Below are 23,590 nucleotides of genomic sequence, written 5' to 3'. Positions count from 1 at the left end.
AGGACATGCCTTAGGGAATGTCTGATCTGGGATCAGTCTGCTGCGGGGAGTGAGCGATCTAGAGAGAGGTGACTAGGAGCGGTTAAAGACACTTCCACGTTGTACACTAATGCTTATAAAAATAAATTGTGTGCGTAACAGTTGAACGGATACTCTTTAATGCGCTGCTAATGTTAGCTCTTTTGGGGATAAACTAGTAAAGCTCTTGAATCTGAAAATAGAGTGAACTGATCTGTAACCAGGCAGTTGGAAGTTAGGGATCCAAACAGCTGATCTGAGATCAGGTAGCGGGGGAGGGATCCAGTGAGAGCTGGTCTGGGATCAGGAGGAGATGGTGAGGGTTGGGTGGACACATTCAGCTGGTAAAAGTTTTCGTGCGCTTTTCTCTGGGCGTAATTTGGACAGCGCGCGCGGGGAGCGCTAATTAGTCGTCGAAAAATATTCGTAATGTTCGACTAAACACTGAAAACAACGAAGCGTTCGTTAAACGCAAACTCGTTTGTTTTGTGTTAATGTTTACAGACTGTAGCCATGATGACTCGAAATTAGCTATCGGGCTACGCTCCGAAATGGTATCGGTTCTGCGTGTCAGTGCGAATCTCGATCCGGATTTCAGGATGAAACCGAAGTCTAATCGGGCCAGAATCGATTCGGATTAACGATGCTCTCCAGAAAGAAGAGTAAAAACGAAGCGTCCAAGCCAGCCGAAGTTCAGGGCAAATATGTGAAGAAAGAAACTTCCCCGCTTCTGAGAAGTGAGTAATTTTTAAGTCAATATGCCTAACAAAACCCTCAAATAAATAAATAAATAAATCTGCATTTTTATGTAATGTGGTCATTCGGTGCATGTTGAGCTATGGAACTTTTGAAAATGAAAACTAATTTTAAGTATCGATGTTTCATTGTAAATTAATTAAGGCTTTTAAATACAAGTCAAGCTTGATGACTTACAGTACAGTTACATTACATTGCCTAATCAGCCAAATAGACGTCTAACTTTGCATCAATCAAAAGATATGTGCCATATGCTCATTAATATTATAAGTAGAAGTAGAACTTTTTTTTATTTTTATGTTGCATAGTTCTTTAACTCAAAGTCAAAGTATCAGGGCATAATTGGGTAAACAGTAACTCAAGGGACACACAAAAACTTTAAGTATTAACATTTCAAATTAGAAGTGTGGTTCGCATAGTATAGTCATAGACTTTGTATTGGTGGAAAAAAAAAATTGAAATCTAATTATTTTCACTCTTATTTTTGTAAGTTTTTAATTATTTTTTAAATATGTAATATGCTTTTTTAAATAATCTCATTAGAAATATAAATAGTTGGACTTTAACATTATAAATGCCATAACTTGCATTGGGGACTTCTAGAAAGGAATCTAGAAATGATCAGTTTCAGGATATTTTCCAGTCGGCTGTAGTCTATCTGTGCACATCTGGAGCAACTTAAATTTGTATCACTTTAGCACTTTTTGTATTCTGGATGTAAAATTTAAATGAATCTTAAGCATTCTTTACTAATTAAATATTGTTGAGTATGTTTTGCTCCACTTACCCTAGGTTTCTCTTTTCTGCCCCTCGCTTGTTTTTTTCTCAGATTTAATGCCCTCGTTTATCCGGCATCCAACATTTCTTCGGCGTGAGCCCCCATTAGTGGAGCCAGTTCCGGCGGGGGTGTCTGGTGCAGGTCCGTATTCCTCTAGTTCTGTTGGGGACGTCAGCGGCCCCAAGAGTTTCCTGCGCAACGCACCTCCACGGACCCCCCTCGAAATATCCCGCAGGGAGAGTCATCGGCTTTCTGCCCCACCACACCTTCATCGCGATTACTCCCCTTCCTCGCCATCCTACATCAGCGATGCTGGTTCGGTGACGGAGAATGGAGATGGCGGCCCGTATTACTATCCTCCGGAGCCGTACTACAATAACCAACCCAGACGAGCCCACAGACAAGACCACTTTAATGAGAGCTACAGGTACTATGAGCACAATGAACTCAACTACCCACGAAACCCAGGACAGCCCCAGACGCCCCAGCCACACAGTCGCCCACCCCCAGGTGAGGAACATACCATCCTGTGTGCATTCACACTCACATGCATTATAATAGACTTCTCATGAAATAACAAACATGACTGTCACTCTTTACTATAAATACACTGCCATAGACTGTCTCTACTTATGAGACCATATTATGCTGTTGAATATGAGACCGGGTGTGCCGCACATCCTGAAAATTAAGCAAAAGCATTTCGATAAACCCCGCTCTCTCCATGTAAACAAATGGGACTTAAGCCAAACTGAAACAATCAAATTACACTTCAAAACTTTTTTTTTTTTTTGCAAAGATGGTTTCTGTCATTTTAGGCAGTTTTTATCACACTGATGTAAGTTAAAGTGTTCTTTAAATAGGTTTGGTTTTATTGATTCTTTAAAGGGGTCATCGGATGCCCCTTTTCCACAAGTTGGTATGATTCTTTAGGATCTTCATGTAAAGTTTGTAACATACTTTGGTTAAAATTCCTCAATGGTTGTGTAAAGCAACACCCTTTTTACCTCCTCAAAAACCGCTCTGTTCACAGCGACCCGTTCTGGTGCATGTCTCTTTAAATGATAATGAGCAACTGCTCACCCCACCCCTCTCTTCCATGGGGCGTGTGTCGACACAAGACACGTAAAGTGCTGCCTTGGCGGACAGCATACAAATGGCTGCGGAAATATGCTAATACGGGACAGTCCGTCAGTGTTTGTGGGCGGAGCATGAGCAATATGACATCATATTGCTCAGAAAATCCAAACGGCTTGATTATTGAGAGTGTTTAGGCTTTTTGAGGATAAAAAAAAAAGGAGTGAATGGATTTTTTTCAGTGTATGGTGGTTGTGTCCACATGCAAACACCATATGAAAGTGAATTTTGCATCCGATGACCCCTTTAAAACGGTGGTGTGACGTCATGATTGATAGCTTCTCTGAGTGAAGTAGTCATGGAGGCAGCAACAGCTTTTTTTGGGAATGACTAGTTGTATTTACCTTATTTTAACAAGCCTTCAGTTGTACTACTATCAGCAGACATCAAAATTGGAGCAGTCAGGCTACTTAAAAAAGCTGTGGCGCGTGTTCTTGCGATTGATTCTGCGGGAGTGTTGGCAGGACCTTGATAACGCGGCTCCACTACACGCTCACTACTGTGCAGACTCACTATAGGCCACTGTCTTTATGTTGTTTCTACGTTAATTTGGAGATTAAATGTGACATTATTAAAATATAAAGATATATATATATATATATATATATATATATTAGGGCTGTCAACGTTGAATGCTATTAATTCAAATTCCTAAATGTGTTAATAAATGAACACAATTGAATTACTATATTATTTGCGTTATAAATGTTATATATATGTATGCGCTAAGAATGTCAGGTGACAGCTGTGCAGAAAAGTATTAGGTTGAATGAATGACAGAATTGTACATTAAAATTGTATAATATGCAGATGGATTATTGGTTCCTTCAAAAAGATATGCTCATGATTAGAGCTGAGTGATATAGCTAAAATTGTATATATATTGTTTTGATACACTACTGTGGAAGAGTTTTAATATATTTTACAATGTAATTTATTCCTGTGATGGCAAAGCTTTATTTTTTAGCTTCATCCTTGATGATCCTTCAGAAATCATTCTAATATGCTGATTTGATGTTCAAGAAACATTTCTTTTTATTAACAATATCGAAAACGGTTGTGCTGATAAATATATTTTGTGGAAACTATATATATATAATAAACATCAATATTTACCTGCATATAGTATTTACTGAACAGCATTTTAATACAAAAAATGTAAGCGAACATTTCTGAATGATGCAAACAAGTCCTCAGCATAGATTCAGAGAAATGAATCAAACTTACCAACTCTTAACTGAAGAATAAACAAGAGATGAGATCAAGTTTACAATGTTGCTTTGTATTACCAGCACATTTGTCACAAATATACATAAATAAATATTAATAATTTTTGCCAGCCCTGCTCACTAAATCTTTTACACACACTTGTGCTCAATACACACACTTTCTCGGCTGTCACTCTGGTGCGGTATTTCTCATTGTGTGTGAGATTGACAGAAATGTGGATTTTTCTTGGTTGCCCTTTTCCTCACCCTGTGTGTGTGTGTGCGTGTGACGTGTGTGTGTGTGTGTTCCTTGTGCTGAACTTTTCATAGTCTTCTGGGGGCTGTTGTTTTACATTTGACCCTGCAGCTGTGACTTGTTGTTTTCTCCCCATCTCTCTCTTCTCCATCATCTCTCACTCCTCTGTTTTCAAATTGAAAATAAATTTAAATACACAAAGAAACATTTACTGCATGCAGATCTGTAATACTTCGCTATGTATGTGCTTTTCTAGCAATCGGCCGCGTGCCAGCAAAGTCGGTGGGTAATCTGACGACGATGAGTGGAGAGGAGATGGTCCTTCCTCCTGGCTGGACTGTTGATTGGACGATTCGAGGCCGGAAGTATTACATCGATCACAACACAAACACAACACATTGGAGCCACCCGCTGGAGAGGGAGGGGCTTCCGCCGGGCTGGGAGAGGGTGGAGTCAGCTGAGTTTGGAGTGTATTATGTTGACCACATCAACAAACGTGCCCAATACAGACACCCCTGCGCACCCAGGTGAGTGTCGAGATGTTCCAGCACATTCTGAGACAGTTTGGTGTCATTTTGTATCCAAAATACACATGCAACCTCTGCTCTCACTCTACCTCAGTGTTCCACGTTATGACCAGCCCCCTCCCCCGCCAGTCACCTACCAGCCCCGCCCACCAGAACGCAACCAGCCCGTACTGGTGCCGGCAAACCCGTATCACACAGCCGAGATCCCAGACTGGCTGCAGGTGTATGCCAGAGCCCCACTAAAGTAAGTTTCACAGTCATAGTCACAGACAGCCAAACCCTGAGGTGCAGCAATCTAACAGCAAACAGAAAACTCTCACATACACTCCAATCTGCATCACAGATGGCCGCGTTAGTGTACAGCTTCGTTGGTTGTAATGGGAGTGCTTTCATTTTGAAGTGTCATGCCGCACTGTATGTCTCCAGTGTAGGCATTATGTAACTGTAGATTGTTTACGGTTGTTGAGCAACATTGCTACTTGTTCAAAGCCATTGAAAAACAGAGTTGCAACAGTCCGCTAACTTTCATAGGAATTGAGGAATGCGGAAGTAACTTGTGTCGTGGTGGAGAAACCAATTGTTCCAAACACTGAATAGTTTTAGCAATGAACCCCGTTAATTTCAGTGTTTCTCAAGCACACTTGCTGGTAAGTTGAAGAAATGACTGCATGTTTTGGCATTTTAACGCTTTAAGGCCAATTCACACCGACAGATGGCAACAGACATTTTGCCGGGTTTTGACCTATCCGGAATCTAACCAATAATGTAGCGCGTTTATCGTTAGATAATAGACCTTATTGAGAACAGCGCCATGACGGGTACAGTATGAAAGCGAGGCTGTGAGTGATAGACTTATCGGGTTTTCAATTTCATCCGCTGTAAAAAGCTGTATAAAGCTCCTAGATCACTTATAATTTTCCACAACTCTTTTGTTTTTTTGACTACTGAAATTTATTGGAAAGATATATTTTTGCAGTGTTTCATCTGCAGAACATCCCAAAAACACATGAAATAACTGTACAACCCACTGAAGACATGTTAGCTATCCCTCACACCCTAAAAGATGGCGCTGCTGTGAATAAGGTCTATAGATAGTTCGATTCTAATTGCAGATAGATTACGTGAGCAACACTTAAATAGCTACCATAACTAGATACTAGTTGTCATATTTTTAACAGCTTTTAGTCTTTCTGCAATCTTTCTCTCCCTGTTGGAGGTCAAATGAGTTTTTTTGGGGGGTGTGGGGGGGGAGCGGGTTTCTTGGGTTTGCTTATATTCATTAATATTCACTTGTTAAATAATAACTTATGCTTATAAAATAACATTAGGATGAGAGTAATTAACCTTTTTAAATTTAAATAAAAAAACTAGTGTTTGATAATGTCTAAATGTATATTCAAATGCAAAAACAAAAAAATAAGTAAGCTGTTATAAATCGCTATACTTTTTTTTTTTTTGCAACTAGAGTTATATACATGTGTGTGTGTGTGTATAAATATATATATATATATATATATTAAAGACCAATAATATATATTAAACGTTTAATTTTTAGACACATTTATAGATGCCTCTAATTTTTTAAAACCTGTACTCTATTTTAACCTTAAATACTACAGTAATTATAATTATTATGAACATATATATCTAAAAAAAAATATATATATATACTCATATACAGTACCAGTCAAAAGTTTGGAAACACTACTATTTTTAATGCTTTTGAAAGAAGTCTCTTATGCTCATCAAGCCTGCAGTTAAAAAAAAAAAAAAAAAAGTAATATTATGAAATATTATTACAATTTAAAATAATGGTTCTCTTTTTTAATATACTTTAAAATGTAATTTATTTTTGTGATGCAAAGCTGAATTTTCATCAGCAAGTACTCCAGTCTTTGGTGTCTTATGATCCTTCAGAAATCATTCTAATATGCTGATTTATGATCAATGTTGGAAACAGTTGTGCTGCTTAATATTTTTTTATAACCTGAGATACTTTTTTCAGGATTATTTGATGAATAAAAAGTTAAAAAGAACTGTATTTATTTAGAATAGAAATCTTTTGTAACAATATACACTACCGTTCAAAAGTTTGGGAATAATAACTTCTTTTTTTTTAAAGAAATTAGTACTTTAATTCAACAAGGATGGGTTAAATTGATAAAAGGTGATGGTAACGATTTATATTGTTAGAAATGTTTTTATTTTGAATAAATGCTGTTTTTATGAATAAATGCTGTTAACGTTTTACTCATCAATGAATCCTGAAAAAAGTATTCCAAAAAAATATATTAAACAGCACAACTGTTTCCATCATTGATAATAACTGAGTATCAAATTATCATATTAGAATGATTTCTGAAGGATCATAAGACACCAAAGACTGGAGTACTTGCTGATGAAAATTCAGCTTTGCATCACAAAAATAAATTACATTTTAAAGTATATTAAAAAAGAGAACCATTATTTTAAATTGTAATAATATTTCATAATATTACTGTTTTTTTTGTTTTTTGTTTGTTTTTAACTGCAGGCTTGATGAGCATAAGAGACTTCTTGCAATATATATCTTGTATATATAAAACGTGGAGGTGTTTGGTCGCTTCTAACTTCATCTCTGTTTGGTCCCTAATGAATGAACTGGGCTAAGCTAAGTGCTATCAAAGTGTCGCCGCGCGCCAGAGCGAATGAGTGCACGCACTGAGACGAGAGAGGTATGCATCAACTCGTCTTAGTTAAGGGAATAACATAGTTTAATATGAAAAAAAATGTCATGTTCCTTTAAATACATAATTTTGAACTAAAATGTAGTACATTAAGTTAATTGATAAAAAGTTACACTTGAGATGTTCGGTCACTTTTGATCGCCGAGGAGTATGAGTGTGACCAAAGTAAGGAATATGGATTAAACTCGAGAAAAACATATTATCTTGTCTCTTTATTACTGTAAATGTCATCAGCGTAGTAATTAATGCACATTATGCATTAATATTTACCAGAAATTGCTGCAAATATAGTGAACCTGCTGTCTATCCTGCTTAAACCCATTCAAACAGAAGTTGTTTGGAACTATCGAGAGCTCCATGATGAACCACGTGGCGCTGAGAACTGTTTTTCATTGGCTTTGAACTTTATAATAGAACTCAACTGATGTGCAGTCACAGGTGGTCACCTCTGTATATCAGCTATTGTAAATTTTTTAGTGGACTTCAAACATGACTCTTCTAGAGTTTTGTCAGTTTGATTCTCATATTTAATGAAAATGTTACAGATTGCGCATTTTTATTTGAGTATTTTCTATATACTATTATAGTTTTAATGCATATTTTGAATTGGCATTTATTTTGAATTTCAGTTTTGAATTTTTTATTTCTATTCAGCTCAGGACTAAAAAATGTTCATCCAATCATTGCATTCGTTCCAAATGCAATGATAACGATGTCCTACCTGCTTGTCAAGTCAACATATATATTTCCATACCTCCTCGCACCCTGCTCACGCAGACATCACGTCATCAGCATGTTCCGTATGCAGAGTTGTGGACACAGTCACCGACTTTTACAGTTCCTCCTGAACCAAAACAACAAGCTTATGCTGCGTTCACGCCATATCATAACCATAATTATGAGATGGCGACCCGTGATGTTCTAGCCGGAGCTGTTCGGATTTAGGCGTTTCTATGTCAACACTATCAATGCCGAAATGAATCTGCAGCAGTCAGGTGGTACAACTAAGAGCTGTGTAAGTTTGTTTAAGTTCTTTGAGACATGAGGTAATTTAACGCTGTCTTTTGTCTCGTGACGCTTTGCAGACTCTGCTGTGCGTGATCATGTGTTTTGAAGGAGGCGTGGCTTAAGAGAAGCTCTTTAGAGACTCTCATGCTTTCAAAGCTAGCTTGCTGTTGCTAGCCTCTCCAAAATTGCATACCCTACCTACCTTTATCAAGCCAAAGTGTATCTTAAAAGCTTCTTTGGTGATAAAAGATGAAAACTCTTCTAAAACCAACCAAGAGACCACTAGGTTTGGAGACCTGCAGCCAAGTTTAGGCTAGATTAAGATGTTTTTTCTGCAGTGACATCAGCCAGAAGAATTTTTTTATTGAAGAGAGCCAGAAAGTTTTTCATCGGCTGCTTCCTGGAAGCCACCAGAGGCTGTAAACATGTCGTGATGATGGAGCCTTGTGAAGGCCAGTGTCATTAACCTTCAGCCTTATCAGTGTGTGTTTGTGTTTGTCTCAGGTATGACCACATCCTGAAGTGGGAACTCTTCCAGTTAATGGATCTGGACACATATCAGGGGATGTTGAAGCTGCTTTTCATGAAAGAGCTGGAGTGCATCGTTAAATCCTATGAAGCATATCGACAAGCGCTGCTCACCGAACTTGACACACGCAAACAGCGGCAGCAGTGGTATGCCCAACAGCCAGCCAAAAACTTCCCTCCGAACATGTGACTCGTACGAGACACACCAGCGTTATCAGTGCCTTAGCTGCTGATGCAGACTCTCATTTACTTCCTCAAACAGCTCCAAATATAAACGCCCAAAGAGAGACGCCACACAAAGCATGTTGGAAACTTTACACTATTACGCCTATATAGATAATCAGCCATTATACGGCTGTGTGTTATGAGTCTGTGCTTTGGTTTTGACTGTGTGTTGTGAATGTGTTTGCGCATGTCAGGACTCGCTCCTTCTTTATGGCATTGTCTGTATGGACAATCATAACTATCAGTTTTCAATGTTTTATGTTTTGTCAGACTCTGCGAAATGGTAGTTTTGCTTTTTGGATGAATCTCATAAAAAATGCATCCAGTTCACATTTTACCCCAAAATATATATATATTAAAAAAAAATGGAATTTATAGTTTGTAAAGAAAATGAAGCTTGTTTTAGGATTAATAACATCAGCATAAATGAATGGTTTTACCATTAAATTATAAACAATACAAATCACAGTTTTTTGCATTACAGTAATGAGAGATCTTCATGGTGCTTCATTTTCTGTAAGTAAATTATATATTCTTTCTTTCTTGTGATTTTTGGGGTGAAATGTGACTTGAACATTTTTGTGAGGTTCATCCTTTCATATCTGGGTGGATTCCTTTTTTAAGGAATTTGCTTCTTATATTTAAAGATGAAACTTTCAGGCTGAATCGTCACTTTGGGTGAAGTGATTGTGCCTGTGGCATTTGGGTTTTTTCAAGAGGTTATTGCCTGTATTTTTCAGTTATAATGATGTTTGTAAAAAACTATTTTAAGCATCAACACTAAATAAACCAGGATCTTGTATTGTGCGCATGTGTGAGAGGATGTTCTTCCCAATTAAGATTATACTTTTCTCACCTCTTTTCCAAGTTATTTTTTTATTTTGATGGAAGTAGAGCAGAATACATCATTTTCTATTTTAATCCTTAAATATATCTATATCTATATATATATAAGCCCTTCTACATCTCTTGTGGACATCTTATGGGTAAAGACAAAGCCACTTGAAAACAAATGCAAAATTCAACATTTTGGAAACAAAAATAGTAGCATCACAAAGGTACCTTGGGCCTCAGTTCCATGAATTTTATCCTTACATCAAGAGTGAGGAACAAATCGGGATTTATAAAGGAAAAGGCTGACGTGAAAATGTTCAAAATCGTATGCCAACGGAAGAGCATGCGTACAAGCTTTATGTGCCTATACCAGTATTTAAAATTTTCCAATGTTGTTTATTAAAATGTACAATTAAATCGAGTATCATGTCCAGTATGAATTAATATATGTAAATGAGCAACAACTGCTTCGTGATAATTACGTAACAAAATTAATTTATGTTCATGAATTCCTGGAATTCATAGTGATGAACCATAAAGGGATATTTCTGGGTGATCTGTAAACTGTAAAAAAATAATTTTCAATAATTTGTTATCACAAATCAACTTAGATAATTAATGTGGTTCAGATAGCATAATATTTAGAGTTTCTATTGATTAAACCCAATCTCCTTTATGCGTCAACTCGAAATTTTAAGGAAACCAGCCAACTTTCTTTTTTAAGTTAAACTAACAATAATTTTTTACAGTGTAGATGGATTTGATCCACTTACATTTAAGATGAACTGCAGTTTATAACAAGGGACGCTTTTAGGATCATTTTGTGCGTATGGACAATTTATACATTTTATACATCATCTAAATTTTGGAAACTATCATATGTTCACATCAAGGATCATTCTGCACACATAAATGAGCCCCGTAGTCATTCATGAGCATTAGCTGAACACATTTTATCCTAATATGAGCTGACAAAACAATTTATGATACTATAAATGTCAGATTTTCTTGGTGATTTAATGTTATGGAAACAAGCTTGGTTGTCTTGTCCCATACAGGTAGGCTTTTTTAAAGGTTTGATGTCTTAGAAAATGGTTAAGATTGCCCTAAATATGATGGGATGGAAGATCACTGCATCACGTTATTTGGCCCATGATAATGACTACAACTTGTGTTTTTAAACATGTAGTACTTTATTCCCTTATAAATAGCACTGAACTCAACGTACGACATCCATTACAAAATAAGAACAGACTCCTTTCATGTGAGTGTCAGAGAGAGAAACAGTATTTACAGTGAGAAGATGGTAAAATGGTGATTCAGAACTAATACCGTGATTTTCGACTGCAGGCGCAAATGGTACAGTCAGACTGAATCTTTTGAGTCTCGTCGTCGTCTGACTGTGGGCCTGAGCTGTAGGTGGAGGATGTTGCAGTGTAGGTGATGGTGACGATATGTTCCTGTTGTAGCAGTAACGCATCGAACAGTCCCGTGCCTCTTTCTCTCTCTGACTGTACGCTCCACTGTCACTGTCCACAGTGCATCTGCGTGAAACTGTGTGGGGTCAGTTTTGTTTCTTGTCCTGCTCGGGCGGTTGACCAGTCTGGTGTCCAGGGAAGGCGTGATTATACAACTGCCTGTGGTTTGCAGCTACACTGTACAGCTTATACAGAGCCTGAGCGAGAAGGACAGGAAGATACAGCATGTTAATGTGAGATGTCTCTTTCTGTTTGTATGATGTTGTGGGATTGTGACTGTAAGTAGACAGATAAGTGTGTGCAGGTACAGTTACCTCATTTGTGCTTCCCTGAAACAAAGAGATGAGGAAAGCAGTTAACAAACTTTAGTTTAAAATAAAAATGTGACCTGATTTTATACAAATAAAATCAGGAAATGATGACAGAATATTCAAAATGATGTGAGAAATAATAAAAAAAGATTTTTGTTTTAAAATGTATATATATATATATAGTATTATATATAATATAATATTTTATTATATACATTACAATTCAAAAATGTGTGATTAGTAAGATTTTTGTTTTTTAAAGAAATCAATTCTTTTATTCAGCAAGGATGCATTGAAATTGATTTTAAAAAGCTTTAAAAATTCTATTCTTAAAGAATTCTGAAAAAGGTGTCACAATTTCAAAAAATATTAAGCACCTGTTTTCAACATTAATAATAATCAGAAATGTTTCTTGAGCAGCAACTCAGCCTATTAGAATGCTTTCTGAAGGATCATGTGACTCTGAAGACTGGAGTAATGATGCTGAAAATTCAGCTTTGCATCACAGGTATAAATTACATTTTAAAAATAGTTATTTTAAATAGTAATAATATTTCACAATATCACAGTTTGTACTGTATTTTTGTTCAAATAAATGCAGCCTTGGTGAACATAAAGAGATATGTGAAAAAAATCTTACTGACCCAAAACTGAATGGTATACATTCAATATTTATATAGATGAACTCTATCTAAATACATAAAACTGCATACAAATTATACTGTACAATTTTAAACTGCATGCATGGTATATTGGTATCATATTGGCTGTTGGCCGTAGATTTCTTTTTAATTGATCATTATCAGTCTATGCATTTTTTTTCTTTTGTTAAAGGCACACTATGCAATATTTGTATCTTAATATAACAGCTTCGAAATAATTTCGATGGTAAACGAACTCGTAGTAGGGCGAACCATCCCGATAGCAAAGCGGGGGGTGGGGGACGCTGGCAAAACCAGCAATGCAAGTTTGAGAGGTGGCGCCCCGACAAATCTCGCGAGAATCGCAACTTGCTTTACGGCACGACGTCACATACATCAACAACATATGAAGCAGCCTCTATGGAAGACATTAGCACGCATTTCAGACGTGAATCACGGCAGGGTCGACGAAGAAAGCGCGGTCAGAAGAGTGCAGAGACGGCTCTGCGTGAGTGGTATTTATCGACAGTAATGTTAAATACAAGTACAACTCTAGGGGTCGCTGTTTGAGAAAAACAGAAACTGCATAGTGTGCCTTTAAGTGTTTATTTCCTCTTAAAGATTGTGTTGTACCTGATCCCACAGCGCTCCGGCCACCTGGTCAATGACTGCGCCCAGTTCTCTGTATTCTCCTGAGTAGCGGATGTACGCCCAGGTGCACAGAGTGATGAGCGCGAAGCCCAGCACCATGTTGCAGACGCTTGCGATGACGTCTACGCCCACGAACCCCGTGATCCCTGCGGCCACGTACATCACAAAGATCACCACGAACAGCGTCGCGGGTGTGCGTGCCGCGTGGAAGATGTTCTTGGAGTCGTTGTGTTTGATGTACTGCACGAACAACTCGTCGATCTCCGTCTCCAGCTGCAGCAGGTACCGCCGGCTGAACTCCTCCCCGCCCATTTTCTTCACACTGCGAAACAACGCCAGTGACTCCTCGCGGATGTCCAAGTGACGTGCCTGGAGCTCGCTCGGGGCGAGGAAAGGCCGATCTCCTCCGCTCACCTGGGGGGCGTAAGACACACGATGAAGATGAGTCGCGCTGATATCACAGGACAAGAAACCAGCTGTCAATATCACACTTACCACCTCCATCTTCCTGTTGTATAGATCTTTAGCTGCAGCCACTGCGGCCAGATTATTGGCTTCTGCTGTGGCCTGTGCACACAAACAGCCTAACACTGTCATACTGCAGGATGATAATAGCTCTCGGGTGAATTCACTGCATGTAAGGCTTTGGGAGGGGAATGTTCGTGCTGAAGGTTAAGAGGTTGTACCTGTAACATGGATTTTGGATGTGGCAGCTCCTCTCCCTGGTAAATCTTGATATATGCCTGAAATCATAAACAGCTGCTCAGTTCAAAAATCGAATTATACTGTAACAATTATAAACTCCATACAAATTAGGGATATATTGGTGCCTTATTGGTTATAGATTTTCTTTTTAATTTACTGATATCAGTTGATATTGGGTCTGTATATTGACCCTTTGAGTATATTGTATATTGATATATGTTGATACATACACTCGTATATGTAATCTTTAGCCAAATTTAAAAATTAATATCCATTTTTATTGTACTGTATTATAATGTTGTGATGACTAAATTCACTTGTAGCATTTAAAGGATTAATTGTAGTTTTTATTTTTTAGACAAAATAGTATAATATTGTGTATTATATGAAGACAACCGTTTGGGGTACAAAAACAGTACAAATTTGAAATATTATTGCAATTTAAAAGAACTGCTTTCTATTTCATTATATTTTAAAATTTTATTTATTCCTGTGATCAAAGCTGTATTTTCAGCATCAGTGTCACATGATCCTTCAGAAATCATTCTAATATGCTAATTTGCTGCTCAAGAAACACTTCTCATTTTAAAGGTATAGCGGAGGATTTTCTTTTTCCGGGTGGATCATCAAGACTATTGGTCCTCCTAAGTGTCAATCATTCTGGTGAAATGTTTACGTAAGGCCGTCGTACGTGCTCGTGCACACGATTCACACGATGGCGTGCGCTCAAAACACAGGTTGGGCTTCCCACTGATGCCTCAGTCGCGAAGTTTCTACTTGACAGGTAAAGTTTGGCATGCTATTTGGAGAAATCCATTTAAAATCACTGCTAGTAAAAGTTAATGTAAGCTATGATTAGCTCGTGCATGCTCTCTCCTGCACACGTTTAATAGGCGTTCCCTCTCGGGAGCAGGTAGAGTGTTGCGCATGTGCATTTTTTAAAAAAGTGGAGAGGGCGGTTCTTTTCTAAAATTCGGGAAAATCCTCCGCTATACCTTTAATCAATCTTTAAAAACAGTTGTGCCGCTTGATATATTATTGTGGAAACTGATAAATTCTTTCAGGATTCTTTGATAAATATAACATTTATTTTAAATAGATTTTTTTGTAACAACATAAAAGTCTTTTTACATTTCTATGGAATAAAAGTATATAATTTTTTTTTTAAATGTCCTGACTGACCCCAAAAATTTGAAGGTACTGTACATATATTTAATATAGAATTTTAATATTGGCCACTATGTAAGAAAAGGAATTTAGCGCTATCTGACTTTTAATATCGTTGAATGCCTAATGAATAATGTCAGTTGGTTAATTTATATATCATTCCTAGTAGTAGTGATTGCACAGCTATCAAAACTATCACCTTGAAGTACTCCAGGAGTCCACGACAGGTGATTTTGCTTCCATTTATCTCTTTCACGTCCAGGTTTTTGGGGCGTAGTAACCATGGAACAAGCACTTTGAGATTATTGGTAAACTCTTGATCGATCTCTGAAACACATGATTGGAAATAGGTGTTTTTGAACACTGTTTTTGTACTTCATGGCCAGTGCTGGGTAGATCACTTACAAATTGTAGTCCATTTCTGAATTCAAATTACATGATAAACATTGTAATCATTACACATTTTAGGTAATATCATCTGATTACTTTTAGATTACTTGACTATAACATATAAAGTTGACCTAGTTTATAACATTGATTTGAATAATATAATCTTGTACCATTTTGAAAAACAAATGCAAAGAGAAAGATTTTTTTCTTTTTAATCAACAACATGAAGTGCATTAAATATTACATTACATCAGGGTTTCCCTAACTAGGGTTTGGGAAGAAGGAACTGCAGGGGGTTCATAAATTTATGACAAGTTAATATTTAGTTTAATCATACAAACAGAAAGTTAACTGATAAGAAATACATAATTTGAGAGTAAAAACAATCAAAACACTAACTAAAAAAAGTGTGGCCTCTCAATTTTCCATGTAATTATAGTCACCTGACTAGTGGCCGGTCTGTGTGTGCAATTCCATAAAACTTTTGAGAAAGGAAAAGATAAAAGATAAAAAAAGAAGAATTAGGGAGAATCAATGAATTCTGAATAATTTACTGCCATTTTGTGAATATTAAGTGATCAATAAAAAGGAACTGTATTCTGATTTTAAAAATGAATATAATATAATTACAAGTATTTAATTTTTGGAATCTGATGCACGGCCCAAGTGAACGCTCACCAGTAAAACAAAGTCGCTTAAATCCCGCTCTAACAATATTTTTTTTGCGTACTAAATGTCTTTCTGTTTGTGTAGAATTTCTTGAATAAATATCTCAATTAAAGTATGCCTACAGATAGCAGTTATGATATATGTGGCTTTAAAGCAATATAATATAAAGTGGTGTAAATAAACGTGACGTGACTAGATAATGCCAAATTGCAAATCTCATAAGTGAAAAGCGAAAGTGCTCAGCACATATTTATGGCGGCTTCAGGATGTTCATTAACAGTATATCGCTGCAGTGCAAAGATATTTGAAACTTCTTTTTACCCCAAAGCAAAGAACGAAAAAGAACTTCGCTATGAGTATATCATAAAAAGGAATCTTTGCTAACTCCACACTCCCTTTCAATTTCGTCTCCTTCTTCATTCTTAACTTTGATGTTTACTGTGCATTTATACACTCACCTAAAGGATTATTAGGAACACCATACTAATACTGTGTTTGACCCCCTTTCGCCTTCAGAACTGCCTTAATTCTACGTGGCATTGATTCAACAAGGTGCTGAAAGCATTCTTTAGAAATGTTGGCCCATATTGATAGGATAGCATCTTGCAGTTGATGGAGATTTGTGGGATGCACATCCAGGGCACGAAGCTCCCGTTCCACCACATCCCAAAGATGCTCTATTGGGTTGAGATCTGTTTAGTCAAGTGTAGGGCCATTTTAGTACAGTGAACTCATTGTCATGTTCAAGAAACCAATTTGAAATGATTCGAGCTTTGTGACATGGTGCATTATCCTGCTGGAAGTAGCCATCAGAGGATGGGTACATGGTGGTCATGAAGGGATGGACATGGTCAGAAACAATGCTCAGGTAGGCCGTGGCATTTAAACGATGCCCAATTGGCACTAAGGGGCCTAAAGTGTGCCAAGAAAACATCCCCCACACCATTACACCACCACCACCAGCCTGCACAGTGGTAACAAGGCATGATGGATCCATGTTCTCATTCTGTTTATGCCAAATTCTGACTCTACCATCTGAATGTCTCAACAGAAATCGAGACTCATCAGACCAGGCAACATTTTTCCAGTCTTCAACTGTCCAATTTTGGTGAGCTCGTGCAAATTGTAGCCTCTTTTTCCTATTTGTAGTGGAGATGAGTGGTACCCGGTGGGGTCTTCTGCTGTTGTAGCCCATCTGCCTTCAAGGTTGTGCGTGTTGTGGCTTCACAAATGCTTTGCTGCATACCTCGGTTGTAACGAGTAGTTATTTCAGTCAAAGTTGCTCTTCTATCAGCTTGAATCAGTCGGCCCATTCTCCTCTGACCTCTAGCATCAACAAGGCATTTTCGCCCACAGGACTGCCGCATACTGGATGTTTTTCCCTTTTCACACCATTCTTTGTAAACCCTAGAAATGGTTGTGCGTGAAAATCCCAGTAACTGAGCAGATTGTGAAATACTCAGACCGGCCCGTCTGGCACCAACAACCATGCCACGCTCAAAATTGCTTAAATCATCTGTCTTTCCCATTCTGACATTCAGTTTGAAGTTCAGAAGATTGTCTTGACCAGGACCACACCCCTAAATGCATTGAAGCAACTGCCATGTGATTGGTTGATTAGATAATTGCATTAATGAGAAATTGAACAGGTGTTCCTAATAATCCTTTAGGTGAGTGTATATAAGCTTCGGCACTTCATTAAAACAATATTTGAACTCCATAACCAACATATCACAAGGAGCAAGCGGCCCTGATCAGAATCTGAAATACTACTGTTCCGCTCTGCTCACATGCTCTGATAATCAGTTACCACCCAGCACTGTTCATAGTATAAAGATGCTAACATATCTTACACATGTTTGAGCTCTGCATCTATAGACTTACCCCTCAATCGGCCATCAAAGTGTGGGTTTGTGGCCACCTTGAGTCCCGGGTGCGGCATGAGGAAGCAGGAGATGTTGGTGAAGCAGGAATGAATGTGTTTCCTTACGTTCTGCAGCTCCTCATGTTGATTCTCTGAGATCTACACATAAACGCACATAAGTGGTGATTCTGTTGGAATTGTTTCAGAATATTCATGTTAACCTTTCCATAAATATTTGCCTTTAATCTTTTTTCCAGGAATTTCATCCCTCCTTCCTGTCCGTAGGGAAACTCGTATGGAAAGCTCCAGTCCCGCACCAGAAAGATCATTGACTTGTGAAATAACGTAAACCAGATGATTAGTGACGTTTATTTCTACCGCTATCAGGAAAGTACATTCTGTTTCAGAATCATCAGCACTAAAAGAGGCTGTCAGCAGAAGCAAATACCTGAAATGGTTTGAGGAATGTTTCTTCCATGGCCAGTCTGCCGTATTCAGTGAAAAGCTACACAGGTCAACAAAAACAAAAGCACACGTTTAATTAAAAGCGTACTCAAAAGTGTATAACATTTTTTTAAATAATTATTTATACATGGTTTTCTGTTTCAAATTACAAAAATGTCTGCACTTGTGACTAAAAATGTCCTTTTTAGGATGTTTGTTCAGTTCATACCAGCATTTTTTCTGTTTATATGCAAACAATGATGGCTTACAAGCTTGTCTGGTTTATCTCATATCAAGCACAGCACCCAGCAATAGTCATTAATATTGTATTGATGCATTTTTAATTTTGTATTCATTGTCTTAATGAGATTTTTTCTACTTGTAAATGCACAGCAATTAGTACACTGTGTTGTATAGAGCTTTGCAAATACATTTTGAATTAAATGTATTACGGTCTAAAAGTCTGATAACTAATGGGTGGCAAAATGAGTCTCTCTATACCTGCAGATGCTGAAGATCATCTTCCTGAACATTCTGAGATATGTTATACACCTACAAAGAAAGAAAATGACAATCCAGCTGAGTTGCATTAAGAATATGGTAAACAGGAAGGTTTAAAGTCACAGTTTTTTTTAGGAGGGTGTTTTGTGTAATGCTGTTTGAGTACAACCTGCATAGAGCTGATCATAGTACTGAGGGCAAATACAGTAGCTGAGTCACGGAGAGTGGACTGGCTGTCGAAGGTCCCCTGTGTGTCCATTAGCAGCACTGCCACCTACAGGCAACAGGACATAATGCATCCCTCCCATATTAACCACATACTAAAGGTCCTCATGAAATTTCCTCCCATGTTTACACAGATATGTTAGATTATAATTATACTCAAGTCATGACATTGAGTATACACTACTGTTCAAAACTTTTGGGGTCAGAAAGTTGTATCTTTTTTTTTAAAAGAAAATAATACTTTTATTCAGCAAGGATCCATTTAATTGATCAAGGGGTGGTTTCCAGGACAGGGTTTAAATTTATCTTAATCTAGAATACTTAATCATGGGTTTAAAAAAAATGGCTTTCTAAAACATTAAGTACAGATTACTAACCCCTGGAGTCCTAAACTAAAATAAGATTAATTTAAGACACAACTGAGGTTGCCTATAAAACATGGAATGAACCACGCAATCTTAAAATTTAGTCCTGGCCTGAACCCGAAATCGTCCCCCATACCCTCAAATAGGGTGTTATTTGAGGGGACAGCCATTTGTAGTGGTGTCTGGAACCATAGTGGACGTTATTGAGTGCACTCATTCAATCCCACATTGCATTACAATAACGAGTGCACAAATTCGCTCACTCCTTTTCATTCACTCCTTCAAGTGAACAGTATTAGTGGACTAACTTAGGGAAGAGTGAATGAGGGTTTAAGGGGCGATTTCGGATTCAGCCCTGGAGTAGCTCTAGTCTTCTTCCATGAAATCAGCCTATTAAACTCTGGACTAGACTAAGTCTAAGACTAAAACCATGACAGGTTTAATAATCTGGTTTACAGGGCCCTTTTAGTCTAGGACTAGGCTTAAGCTCTCTCCGGGAAACCGCCCCCAAAAGTGACAGTAAAGACATGTATAATCTTACAAAAGATTTCCATTTTTTTCTATTGAACTTTCTGTTCATGGAAGAATCCTAACACCCGTTTCACGGTTTCCACAAAAAATATGAAGCTGCACAACTATTTTCAACATTGATAATAATAGAAAATGTTCTTGAGCAGCAAATCAGCATATTAGAATGATTTCTGAAGGATCATGTGACACTGAAGACTGGAGTAATGATGTATTCAAATAGACAACAGTTATTTTAAACTGTAATAATATTTCAAATTATGACTGTTTTTACTGATCAAATAAATGCAGCCCTGGTGAGCATAAGAGACTCAAAAACACCTTACCGACCCCAAAACCTCTGTACGGCAGTGTAGGCAGGTGTTTTAGGTAGGGTAAAGGGAGTCTTACCTTGCTGCCATCTGGTTTGTCCACCAGGAAGACCTCACTCCAGATCTGAATCCCAGTGGTCTCCCGCTCTGACCCTCCTCTCCATGAGAATCCCGTCAGCGGCTCCTCAGGGTCCCCCAGCCACTGATCACTGGCCTAAACACACACACACACACATCGCATTTGAGACTAGTCTGAGAGCATGTTTTTACACTTTAAAGACGAGTTACAGGCAATCCGACCTGGCTGTACATGTAACGCAGCATGAAGTCCATGAGGAAGGATTTGCCCTTGCGAAACGCTCCTGCCACAGAGATGGCCACCACCTCTCGGTCTCTGAGCTCTTCAGCCAGCAGGATCTTGCTGAGCGCCGCCTCGTCCAGCTCAAACGAGTGGTCATCCTTCACCACCAACACCTGCACTGGACGGGCCCGTCCGTCCGTCTCCTCCTCCTCTGAGCTCCAGTCATACACGTTCTTATCTCCTAAAGACCCTGAACAAAGACACATTTAAATATGTTACTCCTGCTACTGCAGTGACTGTCACAGTGCTAACCATAGACGTAATATCATCCAGCGCTGTAAGCGAACCGCAGCTGATAGAGACGCCATGTACTGTTGATGATCTTAAAGCTGCTGCTTTTAAACGCTTTGCTCTCTATAGATCATAACGTTTGGGTTGCACCGGTGACACAACTATGATGGAGAATTTCAATATCAGATGACGAAAAGAAGTGACACTGTGTTTGTTAGTTGATGGGAGCAGTAGATTGCATTGTGTGCCGTGTTATTAATATATATTTTAGTTATTATTATTATATTTTTCAAATTTAATTTGAATATATTTGTCATTTTTATTAGTTTTATTAGTTTTTCTTACTATTTAGGTTTAATTTATTTTTATTTCTGTTTTAATTTTTTTTTATTTAGTAATTTTAGTGCTTCAAATTAGGCTTATTTCAGTTAGCTACAAAGGAAACTTTTCTAATTCACGCTCAGTTCAAGTTTTTCATCTAAGATTTATATTTTGTTGTGTGTAAGTTGTGAGAGAACACCATTAATGAATTAAGTGAATTAATGAAGCATTAATGCCACGTTATGCTTAAAAAAATCATCTGTTTGAAACCAAATTAGGCCTAAATTCAAATCAGAGATGAGTGTTCACAGCACAAATGTAATGGGAAAACATTTTAGAGACAAAGACTCTCTTTTCTTAGTCTAGCATTCGCCAGGGAGAAATGGTGGAGTCACGGTTTAGCAAGGCTTAATGCAGCCGACAATCCTAATGGAGGTTTACTCATGATCTTGACCTCTGTCATCAAGGCAAATGTGATATGGTTCCTTATCAGTTTAGAAGTACATCTCTTTCACTTCTCAGACTTCCTGATGTACAAATAACTGTAAATGTGTTTTTAAGCATCATATAGGAATGTGAACCAGTAAAACACCGGGTTGCTCTGGGGGATCTGCCTGTCTCATTGATGCATTAGTAAAGCATTTCTTAAATGCAATTGAACATTAATGGATATTGACAGGGGAATGAGAACATGTCTAGCATAACATGTTTTCAACCAGGGCTAAAAGGATAGTAGTGGGTCAGATTCAAATTTTAAGGATGTGATGAGTCTGTTCACAACATTACATTTACACTTTTGCCATTGGTTGGTACCAGAATTCCACCAATGCTGTCCCAACACTGTAAATTATTTATATTCAAATTGCCTTGTAGAGCCCTCTCTCTCTCATTATCTCTCTCTCTCTCATTATCTCTCTCTCTCGCTCTCTATCTTGTCATATTCACCTGTTCAGGCCTGTATGGAGCAGTAAGCATCACACGGCAACCGTATACATTACATAAACCAGCATCTCCATACAGGCCTGTAGCAGATGTACAGAGCTCTGCTTATTTGGGTCAGTGGCTTCACTTCACACACAGTCAAAGGACTTCTGATTTTAACCACTGCAATGAAGAAAAACTATGACGCGTGATGATCTAATAAATGCATAAGGATGAATTCCAGAAATAAAGCATATTATATTGACCGGAATGTGTAGGAAATAAAAAGGTTGGTGCATTCGCAAACGACCAAGAATTTGCGATGCCATTGACTTTACAGCACTGCAAATGTCACACTGCTTTTGTACAGCAGTAAAATAGCTGTCAACACAAACACACACGAACTGATACAGGGCGGAACAGGGCTGTGGTCCGGACCAAATCAGCTGATTTGGACAGGGAGGAAAATCATTGTTTTTGTCTGTGTATATTTATGTGTGTTCTTTAACATATAGACAGTGTATCTATGTAACAGCATCCTCATAATTTACAGAATCACACATTAACCCGTCTCATCATAGGGTGTCTCGCGTCTAGATGGTTTATTGTATTAAAGATGGACTCACCCCAGCTGTCTCTGTCCTTTTTGTCTCGTGCCATGTCGCACTGGGTGTTTTGTTCAGTATTCGGGTCGGGTCTTGTCGGTTCGGTTCTAAACAGCGATCATGAGACGAATGCGATGCTGGAAATCAGTGATGGAGGCTCATTCTCATCTGAACCCAATATGCAGCGCCCCATTTGACCGCCTAGTGGCGCTGTAGTACGGTCGGTGGTAAACATCTATATGAAATCATAACTTAACTGTAAAGGGCGGGGCTAAGAGGCTCTGGCTTTGTCTCTATTTGGTCATACGGTTGGTCTAAATAATAGTTCTTAAATTTGTATTGTATTATTTAAACTGCCTGTTTTTTTGTTGTTCTCATTGTCACGATTAAGATTATTATCCAGACCACTGCTGAAGTCAATCTCGTGGTAGGCTACGTGTTACTTTTCACAGCGCTGGAGTGTCCAGACATCAATACCTAGAATAATAGATTTAAAAACATGTGCTTTTTACGCATACAAATGTCTCTAAAACAACAACTGAGATTTTTATGTGGCTTAATGAAAAATTCGGCTAACTGCGTCGTTAAGCGTCAGGAATGATTGTGTCAGGCAATGTTTTCTGTTGAGGAGTGTGCTTTGTTAAACATTCGTTTGTTAACGTTACATTTAAAATAGCATTGCTTTTCTATTTATTTAATATAGGCTACTCTATTGTTTATTTGCCGGTGAATTTGCAAATAACTCGAGGGTAAAACGTTTATGAAAATGCATGCGGTTGCGTGACGTTCGCCGAAAAGGTCTAACGTTATTATAATAATCATTAGAAATAGTAACATTCGTTAACTTCTAGGCTACATATGTGTGGCTCAGTAACGTTATATCCGTCAGATGGCGCTTGA

At 37.9% G+C, this 23,590-nt stretch overlaps 2 protein-coding genes across 2 annotated transcripts; one reads left to right on the top strand and one right to left on the bottom strand.

Moving 5' to 3' along the window:
* sav1 (salvador family WW domain containing protein 1) lies at positions 1-9,974 on the top strand. Its single transcript, XM_084391743.1, has 6 exons — positions 1-68; positions 523-755; positions 1,604-2,062; positions 4,410-4,680; positions 4,775-4,924; positions 8,919-9,974. The coding sequence occupies exons 2-6, from the start codon at positions 662-664 to the stop codon at positions 9,130-9,132; spliced, it is 1,188 nt and encodes a 395-aa protein (XP_084247869.1). The 5' UTR covers positions 1-68; positions 523-661; the 3' UTR covers positions 9,133-9,974.
* Positions 9,975-10,961: 987 nt separating this feature from the next.
* On the bottom strand, positions 10,962-22,874 carry atl1 (atlastin GTPase 1). Its single transcript, XM_084391361.1, has 14 exons — positions 22,712-22,874; positions 20,552-20,802; positions 20,331-20,465; positions 18,992-19,096; positions 18,823-18,873; positions 18,326-18,382; positions 18,117-18,209; positions 17,898-18,036; positions 15,154-15,281; positions 13,769-13,825; positions 13,578-13,649; positions 13,065-13,496; positions 11,794-11,808; positions 10,962-11,676 (listed from the first exon to the last, which is right to left on the bottom strand). The coding sequence occupies exons 1-14, from the start codon at positions 22,743-22,745 to the stop codon at positions 11,566-11,568; spliced, it is 1,680 nt and encodes a 559-aa protein (XP_084247487.1). The 5' UTR covers positions 22,746-22,874; the 3' UTR covers positions 10,962-11,565.
* Between the last annotated feature and the right edge of the window lie 716 nt (positions 22,875-23,590).

The sequence above is a fragment of the Rutilus rutilus genome, assembly GCF_951802725.1.
Source record: "Rutilus rutilus genome assembly, chromosome: 20".
Taxonomy (NCBI): Eukaryota; Metazoa; Chordata; class Actinopteri; order Cypriniformes; family Leuciscidae; genus Rutilus; species Rutilus rutilus.
This window is presented reverse-complemented; position numbering and strand designations above follow the sequence as displayed.